General features: G+C 44.9%; 2 protein-coding genes across 2 annotated transcripts; both read right to left on the minus strand.

Annotated features, from left to right (window-relative positions):
• Positions 1-891: 891 nt before the first annotated feature.
• On the minus strand, positions 892-6,488 carry ppp1r42 (protein phosphatase 1, regulatory subunit 42; the record flags this gene model as incomplete). Its single annotated transcript, XM_084443496.1, has 8 exons — positions 892-931; positions 2,362-2,491; positions 2,669-2,800; positions 2,989-3,106; positions 5,197-5,313; positions 5,859-5,997; positions 6,100-6,266; positions 6,357-6,488. 8 exons carry the CDS (start codon positions 6,486-6,488, stop codon positions 892-894), a joined length of 975 nt encoding a protein of 324 aa, XP_084299622.1.
• Positions 6,489-10,553: 4,065 nt separating this feature from the next.
• Positions 10,554-17,951, minus strand: cops5 (COP9 signalosome subunit 5). The gene is made up of 8 exons (XM_084443630.1): positions 17,655-17,951; positions 15,343-15,577; positions 15,001-15,129; positions 14,468-14,533; positions 14,132-14,217; positions 13,678-13,789; positions 11,077-11,225; positions 10,554-10,790 (listed from the first exon to the last, which is right to left on the minus strand). The coding sequence occupies exons 1-8, from the start codon at positions 17,789-17,791 to the stop codon at positions 10,700-10,702; spliced, it is 1,005 nt and encodes a 334-aa protein (XP_084299756.1). The 5' UTR covers positions 17,792-17,951; the 3' UTR covers positions 10,554-10,699.
• Positions 17,952-19,878: the final 1,927 nt, after the last annotated feature.

Below are 19,878 nucleotides of genomic sequence, written 5' to 3' on the forward strand. Positions count from 1 at the left end.
CCCTAATTACCCCACATCTTTCAGGGGTTACACACCCACGCAGTTAAAAAACTCATTCAGACGTGCGTAGGGAATTTAAGACAGAAAACGATAATAAACACAAAGTGTACGAGGAACTGCGCAGTTTGAGCCACATGGTGACACAAATAGCCTAGTATACTGTACAAATGTAGCCTACAGTATTTAGGCGTACAAAGCCAATGATTACAATGAGTCGCTTAAGTTTTAAGTCATTAACAATTTGATCCAGAACAACAATCTTGACCGTGGAATTGAATTTATTTTAGGGCGTCATGAACATTCTAGAGAGAATATACGATTTCCCCAAAATAAGGGAATTCTGAGTATTATTTGTAATTTTCTTAATTTGGAACAAAGATATTATGATAAAGCTACATTACAGTTCAAATACTAGATTACAGTATCATGAATATTGGATACAAATGAGATATCCTACTGTAGGACCAACAGTAAGATGACAAAATATTATAGCATTCAGGGGATGTCATAATCATCTCACACTCAGCGAAGTCTGTTCAAGTTCCTCCAAGTAAAACAATGCACTTACTGCGCTAACCCAATTACCTTTATTTCTACAATAAATATCACATATCAAATACCACACAGGTCAGATTGAAAAACAGGCAGTCAACGGAGAGACTTAAAACAACCAAACACACCCCAGGCCAAGGACAGTCACTTACACTGACACAGGAAAAAAGACAGTGAGCTGAGCTCTCTTTTCTACTAAGCGTTTCCAGGGAGCTGGTCAGCCCCGGACCCCCAGTGAGGGCAGTGGCAGGCTGCGTGCGGTGTGTGGGGGCAGGGCAGGCCTGGGGAGCGGGCGGGTCAGTCTCACAGAGGGCAGGGCAGGCCTGGGGAGCGGGCGGGTCAGTCCCACAGAGCCAGGTGGGTGCAGAGCTGGGCCGCCCTGCGGTCACCGGGATCGTCACGTTACGCATCCTACCAGAATGAGACCGTTTCAATGGCACAGTTCCACAGAATGGTTGATCATCAATGACTATCTATTCCTCTTTTAATCTCTCATTTCCCAGGAGGGATATGGGTATTCAAATGGGCATGCAAATATTAAATAATATATTTTGAACATTACCCATTAAAAGTACAGATTTCCATGGCAATACAGCGCATAGAGTCACAGTAATGTTGCTATTTATATACAGTTAAGGCCAAGCCCACAGCAGTGGGGAACACTGTTTATTTGCATGGGAGGTATTTGACAAGCTGCAGGCCCCGTGTCAAACATGGAGCAAAAGGGGGGAAATAAACATTCTAAATGAAACATGTCAACATTCAAATCACTTATTCCAATTTAATGCAAATCTTAAACCGTGTAATATTAATTGGTCTCTTTTTTTTTAGATTGAAAGAAGAAAATCATGATACTGTAAACAGTGTACACACAGTAAGTTGAGGATTAGTGGTAGTAGAGAGAGTTAGTTTAGGATTGGTGGTAGTAGTTAGTAGAGAGAGTAAGTTTAAGATTGGCGGTAGTAGAGAGTAAGTTTAGGATTGGTGGTAGTAGTTAGTAGAGAGAGTAAGTTTAAGATTGGTGGTAGTACTAGTAGGAGTAGAGAGAGTAAGTTTAAGATTGGTGGTAGTAGAGAGAGTAAGTTTAGGATTGGTGGTAGTAGTTAGTAGAGAGAGTAAGTTTAGGATTGGTGGTAGTAGTTAGTAGAGAGTTAGTTTAAGATTGGTGGTAGTAGAGAGAGTTAGTTTAGGATTGGTGATAGGAGTAGAGAGAGTAAGTTGAGGATTGGTGATAGTAGGAGTAGAGAGAGTAAGTTGAGGATTGGCGGTAGTAGAGAGTAAGTTTAAGATTGGTGATAGTAGGAGTAGAGAGAGTAAGTTTAAGATTGGTGGTAGTACTAGTAGGAGTAGAGAGAGTAAGTTTAAGATTGGTGGTAGTAGAGAGAGTAAGTTTAGGATTGGTGGTAGTAGTTAGTAGAGAGAGTAAGTTTAGGATTGGTGGTAGTAGTTAGTAGAGAGTTAGTTTAAGATTGGTGGTAGTAGAGAGAGTTAGTTTAGGATTGGTGATAGTAGGAGTAGAGAGAGTAAGTTGAGGATTGGTGGTAGTAGGAGTAGAGAGAGTAAGTTGAGGATTGGTGGTAGTAGGAGTAGAGAGAGTAAGTTGAGGATTGGTGGTAGTAGGAGTAGAGAGAGTAAGTTTAGGATTGGTGATAGTAGAGAGAGTAAGTTTAGGATTGGTGATAGTAGGAGTAGAGAGAGTAAGTTTAAGATTGGTGGTAGTACTAGTAGGAGTAGAGAGAGTAAGTTTAAGATTGGTGGTAGTAGAGAGAGTAAGTTGAGGATTGGTGGTAGTAGGAGTATAGTTAGTACCTCATGGCTACACTGTCCATGTGGGTGTGGTCAGATCGGACCTTTCTGCCCCCCGCTGGCGGCCTCCTCTTACCCAGCACGTTGGTGTAGGTGTAACTGTATGAAGGATGGGGGCCCATGTGAAATTCAGCTAGAACATAAATAAAGCCTGTCACATACACTGTGTTACAGCCTGATGCTTCGGCCACACACACCATGCACACACACACAGCACCAGTGGGGAACAACCAGCTTCCAGTAAGGACGAAGACGGTGTGATGACAATAAACAGAACATAATGTCGGGTACTGGTGTTAGATCATCTCACCTGTAAAGGGATACGTGATCTGTCCAGTGATGATTCTTTCATCTTTCACTTTTTTCTTGGCTTCCTTCGAGGCTTTCCAGTTGATCAGGAACTGCCTAGACAACTCGTTTATTTCCTTCCCATCAAGTTCCTCTGAAAAAATAATCAAGTTCCATGATCATAATCACCAGTTCAATAATATGTTTTAGACAATACATAGGCCTACGTTACTTGGGCAGTAGTAAATCTAAAAAGCTTGGCTAAAGGGAATAGTGAAGTGTAAATTAGATTTACAATATTCAAAATGTCATAATATGGCACTGGACCTCCACATGTCTCACCCAGTCTTGTGCACACAGTGATCAGCCTGTCTCTGTACTTGGGCTTCTGACAGACAGGATTTCCACTCAAATCCATTCGATTCAGCTGAGACCACAGGCCGCACGCGCCCTCTAACTCCTGAAAGCACAACAAACACACCTTCCAGCTCCTGAAAGCACACCGGACACTTCAACTCATGTTGAGCACACCTGCACAGGTAAAGGGTGACACATGCTGCATCAGGGCTCTGGCCATGGCCAAGTGTGGGAAGAAAAGAATGGCACTTGAGCCATTAAAACAATAGACCAGGGCTGAGTTTCCCAGAGGCATCGTAGCGCTACGTTCATCGTAAGCTATGGCGTTCATCATAGCGCTACGATGAAGGTAGCGCTACGATGAAGGTAGCGCTACGATGAAGGTAGCGCTACGATGCCTCTGGGAAACTCAGCCCAGGGTTAGTAGAGGCCACTTCAAAGCCCTGGAAAAGTATTCCAATCCCAGAATCATACATCAGCACACCCGTATAAGAACACTAACAACGCTAATGCTGGCAAGAACAACAGCCAAAGGAAAAAGTGTAAACATCACATCAGATTGTTCTAATAAACATAGTCGCTGGTGTCGTGTGACTAACAAGTTTCCCCCCGGGGGCAGTGAGCTGAGCGTTAGGCTGACTCCTCCAGCCCGTAGCCTCTAGCCTGCAGTTGTATGTTTATCTAGAGGCACATTAATCCAAGCCTGGAAATATGAATACTCTCTGGACACGCTCTGATTGTTCATTGCCTTCCTGTCTCGGCCAAAGCGCTTCCACTTTTCCAGCCTGCGCCGCAATCAGTTCAGGGGGGACCTCTGTGCTGTGCACTCCCAGGCTTTGATAAATGATCGTGTCAGGGCCGTCACTCAGACGGGCCTCGCCGAGGAGCGGCCCAGCGCCAAATTGCCCCCCACGCGGGGGCGTGGAGAGCAGCCTGGCCCAGAGACGCGCGGGGCTGCCTGGCTGGCCCCCTCGCCTGGACTAATGATGGGACAGTTATGAACCTGTATTTGACCAGCGCTTCGATTCCCCTGTCCTCCCTGCCCTGCACACGGCTAACAGCCTCGGCTGATACTCCCCCATTTGTCACCCTGGCTGACTGCCTGTCATAATCTATTTTAAAAATCCATAATGCTTCCACAGGATTCTGACCATACGGCGCTGAAGGAGGGATTGATCCTTTGGGGTGCTGTCTTTGCAGGATCAATAGTGGCAGTGGGGTTGTATAAATTAAAGGGGATATCTGCTAAACATGAGAGGTCCTTCTGACACGTGCACAGCAATTACCTGCAGAGGGCGGCTGGGTAGAACATCACCGCTGTTGAGGGCCGAAAGTGGCCAGAGTAAAGAGGCACTCGGTGTGTTCTCAGAGCTCAGTCCCACTGTGACATACCGCGGACGAAGACAGCTTTTTGAAAATTAGCAGTATCCTTCTTTTCAGCCGATACGTCCATAAAAAACAGGAACACGGCTCGCCATCAGAAGGCAGTCTCAGAAACCGAGGGCCGGTCATTTTTCAAGGTCAACATGGTGTGCAGTAACCATATCTCTGTTTCAAATGAATCTCTCACACAGTCCAGCCGTGGTGGGCAGTATCGAATGCAGGACTCGGAGGGGAAGAGGAAAAAATCAGCTTCCAAAGGAAGGGGTGAAACTTGCGCTTGTTTAAAGCTGTCAGCAAGGCTTGTCCCCGGGGGACCGGGCCGCTGATTTGTTGAATAATTCTGACCCTGTGCAAGCCGTGGAAACTGGGAAGGCGGGCGGGATTTGCAGGATTTGCTTCTTTAGGACCCCACTCTCCATATCATTTCACACATCACTGCAGAGGGCGGCGACGCTGTGTTAATGTTACCCTGATCAGCTCGTAGCGTGTTGATTTGAATACGCCGCGCCGTGCACAGTGTGCTGTGATGTGGTGAGCGTTCTTCGCTGATTGCAGAGCATGCACACAATCCATACTTCGACCGAGTGAGATAGGTATAGGTATAGGTACTGCATTTGTAACGCGCTCCCCACCCAGTTGTTAAACTGGCCCGGAGCGCCATTCACACGCCATTCACACACCAATGGCGGCAGCTGCCATGCAAGGCGCTTGCCTGCTCATTGGGAGCAATTTGATGAATGGAGGGAGTGGGGAAGCGTCTGACTGGTAACCGGTCACATCAGTAGATTTCAGTAAAACACTGGCGTTTACCTGCATGTCGTGCAGCTGGTTGTCCACAGCAGATAGATGGGTCAGCTTTTTTAGGACAGCCAAGTCTCTGATATCATCCATGTTGTTCTTATTGATATTTAACACACATAGAGATTCCTGCAAAGATCATGCATTTTAGTTTATCCCGGAGACCAATTATACATCATACCTTTGACTACAGTACAGTACTGTTGTCCTTAATTAAACTCAAGATAGTGAACCACTGCTTCTGAAATGTAATATTCTTTTTGGGTCGAGCTCTTATAGAGAGCATTTATATAAAAGCTGGAGCTCTCACATTTGCGCAGCAATTTGTTTAATTATCCAGATAAACAAGCAGCTCAGATTTACAGTTTGTTTACCCACGGTCTGAGCAGTAAACAGGCCAGGCTGATCTGTCAAACCAGAGAGATCCACAGAGTTATCTTTGGCATCATGAAACCCCGCACAACCCTGCTTTTACACGCATGGTGGCCTTGGCCAAGGCTGTGATACAGATCGGTAAATTATTAAGCTCTTAGAGCTGAAACTGAGACATTACCAATACAGAATTAAAAGAGGTCGATGATGTATTCCTGGGCTTGGGGTATTGCAAATGATTTAGCTGTGATGTAAAATAGGCTGATAATAATGATCATTACTGTACATTATGAAGACCTTACAGAGAGGGAGAGGAGAGTCCGGGAGTCAAAGAGCAGCTTCTCTCCACACGGAAGCCTCTGACCCTCCAGGTGAAGCTCCTTCAGCTCTCCAAGCTCCTCCAAGCCCTCCACCACCGTGATGCTGTTCCCACCCAGATACCTCAAACACACACACACACACACACACACACATAGAAGTGTCCTCGTCTAGAAGGAGTCATGAATCATCCAGCGCTCCACATTGTAGGGCTATGTCACTCACAGTTTAGAGAGCTTCTTCAGGGGAGAGAGGTTCTCGATGTGAGTGATGTTGTTGTTTTGCATGTATAGATGGGTGAGGTTGGAAGCAAAGCCCAAGTTGCAGATGTGGGTGATCTGGTTGTCATACAGATAGAGGACTGTGAGGTTTCTGCACATGGAGAGATCGTCCTGAAAAACACATTTGACCTTCATCTATTAGAACAGAAACTAAACAAACGGCCTGAATATGGACTGGCAGTCTTATAAGATGGCACTCACAATGTCCTTGATATTCTTGTTTGAAAAGTTCAAGTGAGTCAGTTTCTTGAGGTACTGAGGGAGGGAGTCGTTCCTCTTGTTTTTGAAATGGTTACTGGACTTAGCAATCAGATCCATGGTGAGACGGACCATGGTGAGGCGTCGGGCGGCGCTCCTGAGTCGGGCGGCGCTCCTGAGTCGGGCGGCGCTCCTGAGTCGGGCGGCGCTCCTGAGTCGGGCGGCGCTCCTGAGTGAGCACTTTTCAGCCTCAGCCAAGCGTTCACAGAACAATGGCTGAAAGGTCTGCAGGAGGAGAAAAACACATCCACTTGAGTTACGTGACAAAACTAACAGGAAAACCAAATCTCAGAGAATAACCAATAACCTATAGCACAAAACAGAATCGATAGCTGAAATAGGTTATTAGCGTTAATAACGTTGTTAGTAAAAGGCAGCCCACGACCTCACAGTCACATTTTTCACATGCGTATTAATAGCAAGCTGGCAGTCAAGACACATACAGTAGTTGATGCCACTGTGATAGTTAAATGTTGGTTCTCGTGGTCAAAACAAGCTCCCTCCACAAGGACAAGGGGTAGAGGTGAGATGACTACTCAATAATGTGGTTATCAGCCCAGGCCTGACTACTCCCTCAGGCAGCATCTCCAGAGCCTCTGTCATACTCCTGGGGGTTGTGCTCGACTATGAAACATGTCAAATGTACCTGTGATGTTCACACCTAATTACAACCCTAATGTCTAATTGTTCCACTCACCAGGCGGCACCCTGCACAATTTATTGTCTACTCATGGTCACAGAATCTGGTATAATATTTTTCTCACTGTTCTCCAGCCTCTGTTGTAAACTGTGAAAAGAAAGAATGTGTGTGTGTGTGTGTGTGTGTGTGTGTGTGTTCTCTGAATCAAGCCAGACTGTAGATGGACTGGGCTCTGCAAAATTGACATGTAATCACCTGATATGAAATGTTTATTACCATGTAGGCAATACTAGGAATTTGTTTATAAAAAGTAATAGAATGGGGTGTAACTATTCATGAGTGTGCAACGGGTTATTTGTAAGTGATGTTTATGGTACTAAGAGCAGAATGACATACAGAAACAAAGCACTAATGCACTCAATTGTTGTTCTAATTTTGATAAGTAAATATGACCAGCAATATCACCTGTTTGGCAGGTATGCTAGCTAACGTTAGCTAGCCTGTTTAAAAGGAGGGCTATTTAAGGTGATAGAATATAGAAATATAGCTATACCTACCTCACTTGCACTTGTTGTTGAGTAGTTGTTGAGTGGTTTTTTGAGATAGCTAGAACGAAATGCAGGTTGAGAAAGAAGTGTACAAACTTGTGTTGTGTTTGAAGAGGTCAAATAAGTTACCATGGAGACAGGACACGCCTCTTCGTCTTTGCACCCCCCCCCCCCCCCTCTCTCTCTCTCTCTCTTTCTCTCTTTCTCTCTCTCTCTGTCTCTGTCTCTCTCTCTTTCTCTCTCTCTCTCTCTTTCTCTCTCTCTCTCTCACACACACACACACACACACACACACACACACACACACACACACACACACACACAGTATCAACACAGAGCTACTCACTTAGCAATGTATTGTATTGTACCACATGGTGTAAACTAATATTCAGTAGGGCTTTCATCAGTGTTTTTGAACCTCATGAACCAGCAGTGATATGGATCAGTACAACTATTGGTTTCCATGAGCCATCAAAAATAAGTATGAAAAATGAACATAGAAATCGTTAGCTGGTAATTGATGCTTAGGATAATTAGAATCTGTCTCACAGGTTAATTTACCCTTTTCCAATATCGCTATAATATTTCAGGTAGGCATACATGTGGACAAGTAACTAGATCTAGAATAAACATAAGAATTCACAAAAGAGGAAGTGGTAGATGAATTGCTTGGCTTTTGGCTTTAACAGTAATTAATGGTGTATGTGCAATTGATTATTTCTGCAGTCACCATGCAAATAAGAAAACAAAACGTTTATTGTTCATTTCTGTGTGAATCATGAATCAATTTGGCTTTATAATGTTGCTCTAGCTTAGTTTTTGTATTGATCAAACCAACACCAGTGGTTGCATGCATACTTTGCAAGTCAGTTTGTATTCAAAACAAAACCAAAAAATCTGTAAGATCACAAATCAAAAACCCTTATCTTCACATAGTGATTATTTATCACACACATTCAGATCTGAGATGAAATGTCATGAGAGGCCTTGGGGGCCGGCGAGCTGCCTGTGGATCAGTACATGATGAAAGCTGTGTTTGGCACTCAGGCCCTCCAACATTTTAAACTGAATTGTCCCCTCTCTGCAGCCAAGAGAGTAAAGCTGATCGGTCCTGGAGGTCACCGAGCCGAGCCAGGAGCAAGGCCACTGACAGGGCGAGTCTCAGCAGTGACCTCTCATTGTTATATAACGGCAGGGCCCGTCTTCCTGACACTGAGTGGCTCCCCTCCACTTATGCATACAGAGCAGAGAGGGAGGGAGGATGTGTAGATGTAGCCTAGTGCCAGACAGCGCTTTGTTTTACACTCAGCTCCCCTCTAGGGCTCAGGCTGGGTTTCAACCCCATTCACTACATGCCACTTTTGTTGTGTTTATTCTGAGATCCAAAGTAAACATAATATCCACAGCCCTCAGTGGGGTCATTAGTTCCACAGGACCCACAGGTACCCGGAGATAAATAGTTATTAATCACAGGCCTTATCAATCTGCTGCTCTCACAACTACAGTTGTATCCGTGTCAAATGACCCGTTTGTTATTGTAGTGTATTTCTGAAGAACACACCACATGAGATGGAATTCCACTGTAACTCATGGGGTCCTTTGGGAAGTATTGAATGGACTGTATGATTAATGGAAATTATGTAAAATGTTAATGGAATATAATAAATTAAGTCTAATGTATTCTTGGGTGTTTCTAATTTGGCCTTTGTTGGAATTCCGACTCATTTCACTGTTATGTGTTAATCCGTCTGGAGCATAACATTTAGGCTACATTATAGCCTACATTAAATTAGTATAAACACTGGCAAATATAAAAAAAACAAACAATGCATGCATTAGGTTAAACCTTGGCAGAAATGGCATAGTCTGAATATCTCCTCATAAAAGTCTGGCAAAGGGATACAGTACATGGACCTAGTAGAACCAATTGTTCACCGTTTCAAATTCCTAAATTCACAAATTGTATTAAACATAACTCAATAGGTCTCCTCTTTCTTAAACACCATGTCAGGATACACACTTGCCTTTATAACAGGGCATATAGCCTACTACAGTATAATGTATAAAGAAAATCATTACAAGAGAAGTGGTGCCAAAACTCATATAGCCTACGTGAGAATACGCAGACGCATTGAGCGTCCCCAGGGTTTCTACCCCCTACAACACGCTGCATCAAAAATATACACTCCTCTATTACAATACCGCGAGAAAAAGAATGATGACATGAAACTGAGCCAGAGTTGCTGTATGTAAGAAAAGGCAGACTCGCCGAGTGTCTGCCTCGATGAAGAGCAGACGTGTTGGGTGAATGGATGAAGAGCAGACGTGATGAAGAGCAGACGTGTTGGGTGAATGAAGATGAAGAGCAGACGTGTTGGGTGAATGGAGTCCAGTGTGCGCGACTCCCGTTCCTGCGCTGCGTCACCGCCGCGCCGCGCCTCACAACGCGGCGACCCCGCGGGACGCGGCACCAGAGAGACAACCCGCCCCCCGTGTTTACGTTTGAGCCGATGCAGCGTCTTGAGTTTGTTGTTCCATTATGTAATGCTATGTCTGGCCACCGTTTAGATGACTGACTGGGTCTCGTGGTGGTGGCATCTGGTCTTAACCATGGTCTTTGTTAAAAGTGTGAAATGGGGTCGCGCGTGCGTGTGTCTGTGTGTGGAGAAGTCTAGCCAGATTTAAAAAGCCATGGGACATGGATATGTCACAGCGACGTGTCACCTTGGACCCAAAGGAGAAGAGTTTTTTTTATGTGTAAACATTCAGAAAGTGGAAAAACACATGAACTAGTTGGAGACAGTTCAGGAAAAACTAACTGCTGCTCACCAACTTCTGGAACCGTTAGACTTAAGGATGTCACATCGCACAGCCATGTCATTCATCGACGAATTATGAAAAACTAACGCAGACACACTTTAACTTCATTATTTATTTATGCACTTACATCCTTCTTGTGCAGAGCAGTTGATGAAGAGGTGAGAATTAAGCGTTTCTAAAATACAAAGACAGAATCCTCCTGAGCGGAAACCTAAACGCTCGGCACACACAGAAAGAACACATGCTGGGGGTGAACCTCAATCAGACGCTTCCAGCTCTTAGTTGGCAGATGTGTTGATTTGATTGAAGAGTTTATCTTTGATGACTTGAGACATCAGGCCGTGGATCGCCTCGATGGTCGTCTTGCAGCTAAAATACAGAGGAGAAACGGGAGCTTTTAGTCTTTCCACACTTGATACAACTTACTTGTGGGTTTAGAGTAACAGTATCAAATTAGTTATAGTGAATCAAAAATCAATTATTTATTAAAGGACAATGTCAAAAAACCAATCGTGTCGATCAATATTAAACTACACAATGCAAACAAAATATTGATATATGGGAGATGGTCACAGATTAACTGGTCATGAAAATATGGATTAATTGCCTTTTTCCTCATTTGTATTGAATACATTTGTGAGGGCGTAGAGCTGACCTGTCCCGCGTGGCTTTGGCCAGTTTGTCCTCTGACTTCCTGTCGTGTGTGTCCAGACCCAGCATGAAGCTGCCCCGGCCCAGCTGCGCCTCCGACTGCTCCAGCTTCTCCGACAGGTCAAACACCTGGCCTGTGGTGTAGTCCGAATTCTAGACACACGCACACACACACGCACACGCACACGCACACGCACACACACACACACACACAATTAACATCCTATTAACCATGGCAGGTTCCTGCATAATTTTACAACAAAACATTTTTTTTTCTCCCTCTACCGTTGACACATTCATAAATTAGCAACAAACACGGCAAATTTGTTAAGAGCTCAAAATGGTCACTGCAAAAGGAGTTGTTGAGACAGTTTGCCTAAGGTGAGGCCATGTTTTCCATGGACAAGGTAATTAAGACACAATGACACGGGGGGCCTGTCTGTGGTGACAGTGTAGGGACTGACAAAGCCCTTCACCAATGGAGCAGCCCGCTCCTGACATCTTGTCAATTCATCTCCATCCAGACTGTCCCGAGCGCTCTGTTTGAACAGTCTGCTACCTATTTACACTCTAGCCAAGCCCAGGAGAGAGCGACGGCATCCCACAATGGGAATCCATACGGGGCTTTCAATCTTTAGAATGTACTAGAATGTACTAGCGACAAGGCAGATGATCCGTGGTGAACCACAACAGCATCTGTATCACCAGATCTAGAACACAGCTACCTCTCCCTAAAGCTTAGAACACACAGAACTCACTAGATCTAGAACACACAGCTACCTCTCCCTAAAGCTTAGAACACACAGAAATCACCAGATCTAGAACACACAGCTACCTCTCTCTAAAGCTTAGAACACACAGAACTCACCAGATCTAGAACACAGCTACCTCTCCCTAAAGCTTAGAACACACAGAACTCACCAGATCTAGAACACAGCTACCTCTCCCTAAAGCTTAGAACACACAGAACTCACCAGATCTAGAACACACAGTTACCTCTCCCTAAAGCTTAGAACACACAGAACTCACCAGATCTAGAACACACAGCTACCTCTCCCTAAAGCTTAGAACACACATAACTCACCAGATCTAGAACACACAGTTACCTCTCCCTAAAGCTTAGAACACACAGAACTCACCAGATCTAGAACACAGCTACCTCTCTCTAAAGCTTAGAACACACAGAACTCACCAGATCTAGAACACAGTTACCTCTCTCTAAAGCTTACACCGTGTCCTAACTGCTTGTGAAGCGAGCAACAGAACGCGACATCGCATGCTTGCTGTCCTAACTGAAACTGTTAAATGTGCTGTTCTGTTACGTCATTTGTCTATATTCCCAACTGAAGACAGACGCCTGTCAACGCGAGCGACAGGAGGAAAATAGGAACAGGGCGAGCGTCAAAAGGGCAGTTAAAACGTCACGCCGCTTCGCGCTGCGTCGCTCGTGTCCAGTTAGGACATAACAATAGAAAACAAAGCAGTTAGGACATAACAATAGAAAACAAAGCAGTTAGGACATAACAACAGAAAACAACGCAATGGAACGCATTTTGTCGCTGACTCTTGCTCGCGTCGCGTGTAGTTAGGACACGGTGTTAGAACACACAGAACTCACCAGATCTAGAACACACAGCTACCTCTCTCTAAAGGTAGCTGTGGACGCTTTCATCATTACTAATATTACTAATTACTAATATCCATCACTGGGACTTTCATCATTACTAATATCCATCACTGGGACTTTCATCATTACTAATATTCATCACTGGGACTTTCATCATTACTAATATTCATCACTGGGACTTTTGTCAAATAGATGTGAAGTATGAAAGAAAAAAAACAAAACATGGCAAGGGTCAAAACTAATGCCTCTGATACACTAGAAGACTTTCGCACTCTTAACAGATTATGAAATGACTGGGAGTATACACTAGACCACTGGGAGTATACACTAGACCACTGGGAGTATACACTAGACCACTGGGAGTATACACTAGACAACTGGGAGTATACACTAGACAACTGGGAGTATACACTAGACCACTGGGAGTATACACTAGACAACTGGGAGTATACACTAGACCACTGGCTTCTGATGATTTTTGTATGACAACTGAAAAACTGGGTATCGCACATTTAACGACTGGACCAACGAGTGACGAGTTTACACTACACGATTGTGTGCAGAATCTGCTAAAAAATATCAAACATGTTTGATATGCTCCGACTCGCTCCGACTCGGATCAGGAGAAGTCTGTTCTCATCATACACTTGCCGATTTAAATCCGTACCCCTCATACACTTACAGATTTCTGCGCCAAATTGCCACTCCGACTACCCCCAACTAGTGCAGACTGCTGCTGACTAGGACAGACTCGGCAGGATTGTGAATCGTGTATAAAATCGGGCATAATATCTTGTAGTGTATCCTCAGCTTAAGAAGCAAATTCACAATTCTGTCTCAAATCAGCAGTGTAGAATAATAACCTGAGAATAGAAAACAATAGTTTCCATGCATATCTGGTTTGAACACCTACCGTCAGGAGACTGGAGGAGCTCAGGGTATTCACCCAATATTTATTTATCTGGTTTGAACACCTACCGTCAGCAGACTGGAGGAGCTCAGGGTATTCACCCAATATTTATTCCAAAGCAGCTCCAGTAACTTGCGGTCAAGAGAGGACTTGAAATAAGTCACTTCCAAGGCATAATACCTAAACAAAGAACATTTTATATAATATGAATTTGGTGAAATCATGTAATTGCTATTATAAAATAGTATAAAATATAAAAACATTTCAATTTAATACATTATAGCAGTGATAAGGTACTAAAACTGTGCTGATATGTAGGTGCATATACTGTAAACTCACTTTACTAATGCACAAAATATCTTCAATGTCACCATTCACAAGAAATATGAGCACTGGTGATTATAAAATACTGTTTGCAGTGCACGCCAAAGAAGAATAAATATGAGCACTGGTAATTATAACATACTGTTTGCAGTGCACGCCAAAGAAGAATAAATATGAGCACTGGTAATTATAACATACTGTTTGCAGTGCACGCCAAAGTCTTCAATCTTGTTCAAGGGAATGGTCTGATACTCCGAGGGTCCCTCATCAGGGGGCTTGTAACCCTGAACACAACCAGTAAACACTCTCATTTTCCATAACAGAAAAGGGTGATAATTGAAAATTCCTCTTTCTAATAAAGAATTTAAAAGTGACCAATAATTATATTAATAAAAAAAACATCAAGTAAAGTCAAGTTAAGTGCCACAAAAATGAAATGAACAAAAACACTTACAGTAACTATAGATACTGTATATTTCATTTAACAATGGGCTAAATATTCAGATAGAATGGGGGTTCCAGTCTCCTCCTTACCTTTGGGTAGGTTCTAAAGGCTCCCAGATTGACTTTCCCTGCAGATATGGTTCGAGTGGGGTCGATCTGGAGAAGAAAGACACAGCAGAGCAGGAAAGGACGTTCAGACCCCCTGAGACCACCCCAAGCTGGCCACCATGACCGAGGCTTTTTCTTCACTGCTGCTGCCAGTGTGCTGAAGGAACATACTTAATTATACTATGCCCATGGCACTTCAGGTCTGCAAAACCAATGAAGTGTAAATAACATATACAGTTACAAAGACAAAATATTTGTCTGTCTGTACTGCATGGTAGTCTATGACCATACATCAACAACCACTGGGAGGATGCCTAAACCTGATTACCCCCTTCTCAGTTACTCAGGCATGAACTTGTGCCCTCAGGTTTTTGATAGAAATGTACTGTAGTGCATTAGTCAGGCAACATCTTAATGGGAGGCAAAGGGGAATTTGAAAAGTAGTGTTTGAGATGGAATGTACAGCAGTCACAGGAGAGGATGAAATTCAAAGGGTGATATTTCCTTGAACTTACCACAACGGCCACAAAAGGCTCCTGGAACTGCTGGTTGAGCATCTGGGTACTGACATCAATCCCAGAGAGCCAGCATCCATAGCCGGGGTGACTGTGGTACCAGCCTATGGCATTCTCCAGACGACCAACCTGAAACCCAAATACAGATACAGACCTGTGCCGGGGGCTGGTGCAGCATGTGATGACTCTAATGTGACCGCACAGATCTACATTTAGTCAGCTTGCTGCACTGTTGCTTTAGACTCCTTTCTAGGACCTGAGAGATCAGGAAATATCTCAGGTAGACCCATTAGAGAGGCCATAGGATCAACGTAGGGTATCTTGTTAAGGTTACCCGCTCACCTGTTTGGCATTCTCAATGTAGGCAGCCATGTACTCATACGCCGCGGCCTGAGCGTTGACCCGCGTCTCTGTGCCCTCCACAGGCAGAGCAAAGCTGTCCATGATGTTCATGGTCTCCCCGTCCACCTTGCCCAGCATCAGACCCATCACCTCCAAGTTCCCCCCGGACCTGGCGTGCATCACCATCTTCAGAAGAGCCAGGGCCGAGATCTTGCAGTACTTAAAATAATGGTGACTGTGAGACGAAGACAAGAGAGAAAAAACAACCCACGGACATGAAATCACAGGAGTGTGTGTGTGTCTGTTTTATTATTTTATGTGCTTGCTAACTTCCCTCCATGATACAGCTCAGCTACCTCCACTTCACTGGCATCAACTGTTTTGGCCAATAACTGATATAACCCGCTAGCCAGTTAGCTGCTAGTGCTAGCCAGTTAGCTGCAAGTGCTAGCCAGTTAGCTGCTAGTGCTAGCCAGTTAGCTGCTAGTGCTAGCCAGTTAGCTGCTAGTGCTAGCCAGTTAGCTGCTAGTGCTAGCCAGTTAGCTGCTAGTGCTAGCCAGTTAGCTGCTAGTGCTAGCCAGTTAGCTGCTAGTGCTAGCCAGTTAGCTGCTAGTGCTAGCCAGTTAGCTGCTAGTGCTAGCCAGTTAGCTAACATTAGCTGATTTGTCCTTTTACGACATATTTTCGCACAAAGCTGTCTAGGTTCATACATACTACCCCCTACAGCCCTTTACTTACCCCCTACAGCCCTTTACTTACCCCCTACAGCCCTTTACTTACCCCCTACAGCCCTTTACTACCCCCTACAGCCCTTTACTTACCCCCTACAGCCCTTTACTTACCCCCTACAGCCCTTTACTTACCCCCTACAGCCCTTTACTTACCCCCTACAGCCCTTTACTTACCCCCTACAGCCCTTTACTACCCCCTACAGCCCTTTACTTACCCCCTACAGCCCTTTACTTACCCCCTACAGCCCTTTACTTACCCCCTACAGCCCTTTACTTACCCCCTACAGCCCTTTACTACCCCCTACAGCCCTTTACTACCCCCTACAGCCCTTTACTACCCCCTACAGCCCTTTACTTACCCCCTACAGCCCTTTACTTACCCCCTACAGCCCTTTACTACCCCCTACAGCCCTTTACTTACCCCCTACAGCCCTTTACTACCCCCTACAGCCCTTTACTTACCCCCTACAGCCCTTTACTTACCCCCTACAGCCCTTTACTTACCCCCTACAGCCCTTTACTTACCCCCTACAGCCCTTTACTACCCCCTACAGCCCTTTACTACCCCCTACAGCCCTTTACTTACCCCCTACAGCCCTTTACTTACCCCCTACAGCCCTTTACTACCCCCTACAGCCCTTTACTTACCCCCTACAGCCCTTTACTACCCCCTACAGCCCTTTACTTACCCCCTACAGCCCTTTACTTACCCCCTACAGCCCTTTACTACCCCCTACAGCCCTTTACTTACCCCCTACAGCCCTTTACTTACCCCCTACAGCCCTTTACTTACCCCCTACAGCCCTTTACTACCCCCTACAGCCCTTTACTTACCCCCTACAGCCCTTTACTACCCCCTACAGCCCTTTACTTACCCCCTACAGCCCTTTACTTACCCCCTACAGCCCTTTACTACCCCCTACAGCCCTTTACTTACCCCCTACAGCCCTTTACTTACCCCCTACAGCCCTTTACTACCCCCTACAGCCCTTTACTACCCCCTACAGCCCTTTACTACCCCCTACAGCCCTTTACTTACCCCCTACAGCCCTTTACTTACCCCCTACAGCCCTTTACTTACCCCCTACAGCCCTTTACTACCCCCTACAGCCCTTTACTTACCCCCTACAGCCCTTTACTTACCCCTACAGCCCTTTACTTACCCCTACAGCCCTTTACTTACCCCCTACAGCCCTTTACTACCCCCTACAGCCCTTTACTACCCCCTACAGCCCTTTACTACCCCCTATACTACCCCCTACAGCCCTTTACTACCCCCTACAGCCCTTTACTACCCCCTACAGCCCTTTACTGACCCCCTACAGCCCTTTACTACCCCCTACAGCCCTTTACTACCCCCTACAGCCCTTTACTTACCCCCTACAGCCCTTTACTGACCCCCTACAGCCCTTTACTGACCCCCTACAGCCCTTTACTTACCCCCTACAGCCCTTTACTGACCCCCTACAGCCCTTTACTGACCCCCTACAGCCCTTTACCCCCTACAGCCCTTTACTTACCCCCTACAGCCCTTTACTACCCCCTACAGCCCTTTACTACCCCCTACAGCCCTTTACTTACTCTTTAGTCCACGGCTTCGCAGCCAGGATCTCTTGTTGTTGTTTCTTGTCGTATTTGTAGATCTCATCGATGCTCTGAACCTCCTGCATGCTGTTGGCCAGCTCCCATGTCTTCTGCGCAATGCTCGTCCCGGCCATGTTTACAACCAAAACACACGGGTAGCAATGTTACAAAGCAGTATTTGTGTGGGAACCAACAAAGTATGCGATCAAAAACTCAGTTTTCCCACTGTAATCTGTTTATATGATGAATATAAGAATATAGCGAGCTATGCGATCCACTCGGCAGCCATGACAGTAGTTGGACGATACCAATATCTAATGGGGGGGGGGGGGGGAGGTGGTGCTCTGCACACGGCCCGGGGAAACTACTCCCAGCTAACTGAAGTTGGCAATTGTTGTTAGAATCGCTGGAAGTTTAAAATCCAACTTTAAAAATCTATCCAACCAACGCCAACAGTCAACAACAGACATGGCACAACCCCCGACGTAGGTGTTGGTTGGTTGGGGCAGTCTGTAGGCACTTTAAAAAGTAAAAGATGAAGTTGAAAAATGTAAAAGATGGTGATATTTGCACAATTACTACAATTTGAAAATGATTCAATATTTATAATGCTTTATTATATGAATCATCTAAGATATTTACATTACATCAACATGTTTGAATACTTCACCAAATAGCTATATGGTTTAGTCCTAACAGTGTGGTTGCACGTGGTGAGATAAACACATGGGAAGAGCGCCCTCTGGTGGTGATTAGAGATGCATCTCGCTTGCTCACATTCGCTTTACGAAAAGGCTCAATAAATCCATGTGTGCCAATCAGCATTCTCAGAGGACTGAGATTTGAGACTGTCACAACGAATGTAAAGAAAAGTACTTTATAAATCAAATTAATTATTATTAGGTTATATTATTATGGCAGCTTCTGGCGTGGTTTAGGTGTGACGACAGTGAGAGACAGATGGTTCATCCAATCTGCCAAGTATTTTTGAAAGCGCCTGCCCTTTTCCAAATAGACCCTGGGCCAAGACGTCGTATCTGCTTTAGTTATGGAAATGAATGATGGATGGATTAGCCAGATTCACTTGTTGGCACATCACTAATACTAATACTAATACTAAACTGTTTCCAATCAAGCTTCCCCAGGTGGCTGCCTGTGCGGAACTAATCATATGGAACTAATCTTCTGGTGCAAATAGGTCAGAAAAAGGCGAAAACCTTCGATCTTCAAGGTATTCAATATCTGGCTTGGCCACTGACTGAGACAAGTTAACAAACATATCGAAAACTGACTGTCAAACTTGCAAAAACCACAAAAAGAAGATTACGAGCTCGAACTGACAAAAGACACTGTTGTTCCCCTGTCGGAGCGGGACACCTGCTGAACAAGTCATCCTCACACTTGATTGATTTTTAGTAGAAGATCGTTTTCAACAGTGAGAATAATAGCGAAATCATGCCAGGCAGACATTTTACAAAAGGAAATATTAGTTTTGAGACGCTCTGAGTCGTTTTATATTTAATATTTCCCAGCTATGTTGCTCGTTACCAGTGGGAACGGGGTGGTAGCCGGGCTCCATTCATGGTTCAAATCAAATCAAATTCATGGTTGAACCATTTAAATCTAAACATCTAAACATTTCCATCAATATTGACCAGCACTCCGGGTTTGTTTTTAATCCTGTTCTAAATGATTAATGCACTTGCATGATTAATTCACCTGTATATTCACTTAATGCACATGGCAGGTAGAAATGGATGAAGTCAGGGACCTTTTCGAGGAGCAGGATAGGAGGAGGTTCAGAAGGAGCAGGATAGGAGGAGGTTCAGAAGGAGCAGGATAGGAGGAGGTTCAGAAGGAGCAGGATAGGAGGAGGTTCAGAAGGAGCAGGAGGAGGAGGAGGAGTTCCTGGATAGGAGGAGGTTCAGAAGGAGCAGGGAGCCTGAGTACATTGGGAGAAGAGAGAGGAGAGTCTATCACAGACCAGACAGTTGGCTCAGGATCCTCATTGCTTTATATGCCGTCCACTTCAATCATGTTTTTTTTTTTAAGGGCATTGGAAAATTGTGGCTCAGCGTTTTTGGTGCTCCATAGCCCCGCTGTAGTAAAGGTTGTGTGTTCCTCTCAATGGCAGAGCTGTGCGGGAGAGGAGAGAGACAGAGCCCCCTGCTGCCCGGGAGGAGAACAACAGACACCAGGCCAGGTAGTCACTGTCAGCTAC

The sequence above is a fragment of the Borostomias antarcticus genome (genome assembly GCF_949987555.1).
Source record: "Borostomias antarcticus genome assembly, chromosome: 9".
Classification (NCBI taxonomy): domain Eukaryota; kingdom Metazoa; phylum Chordata; class Actinopteri; order Stomiiformes; family Stomiidae; genus Borostomias; species Borostomias antarcticus.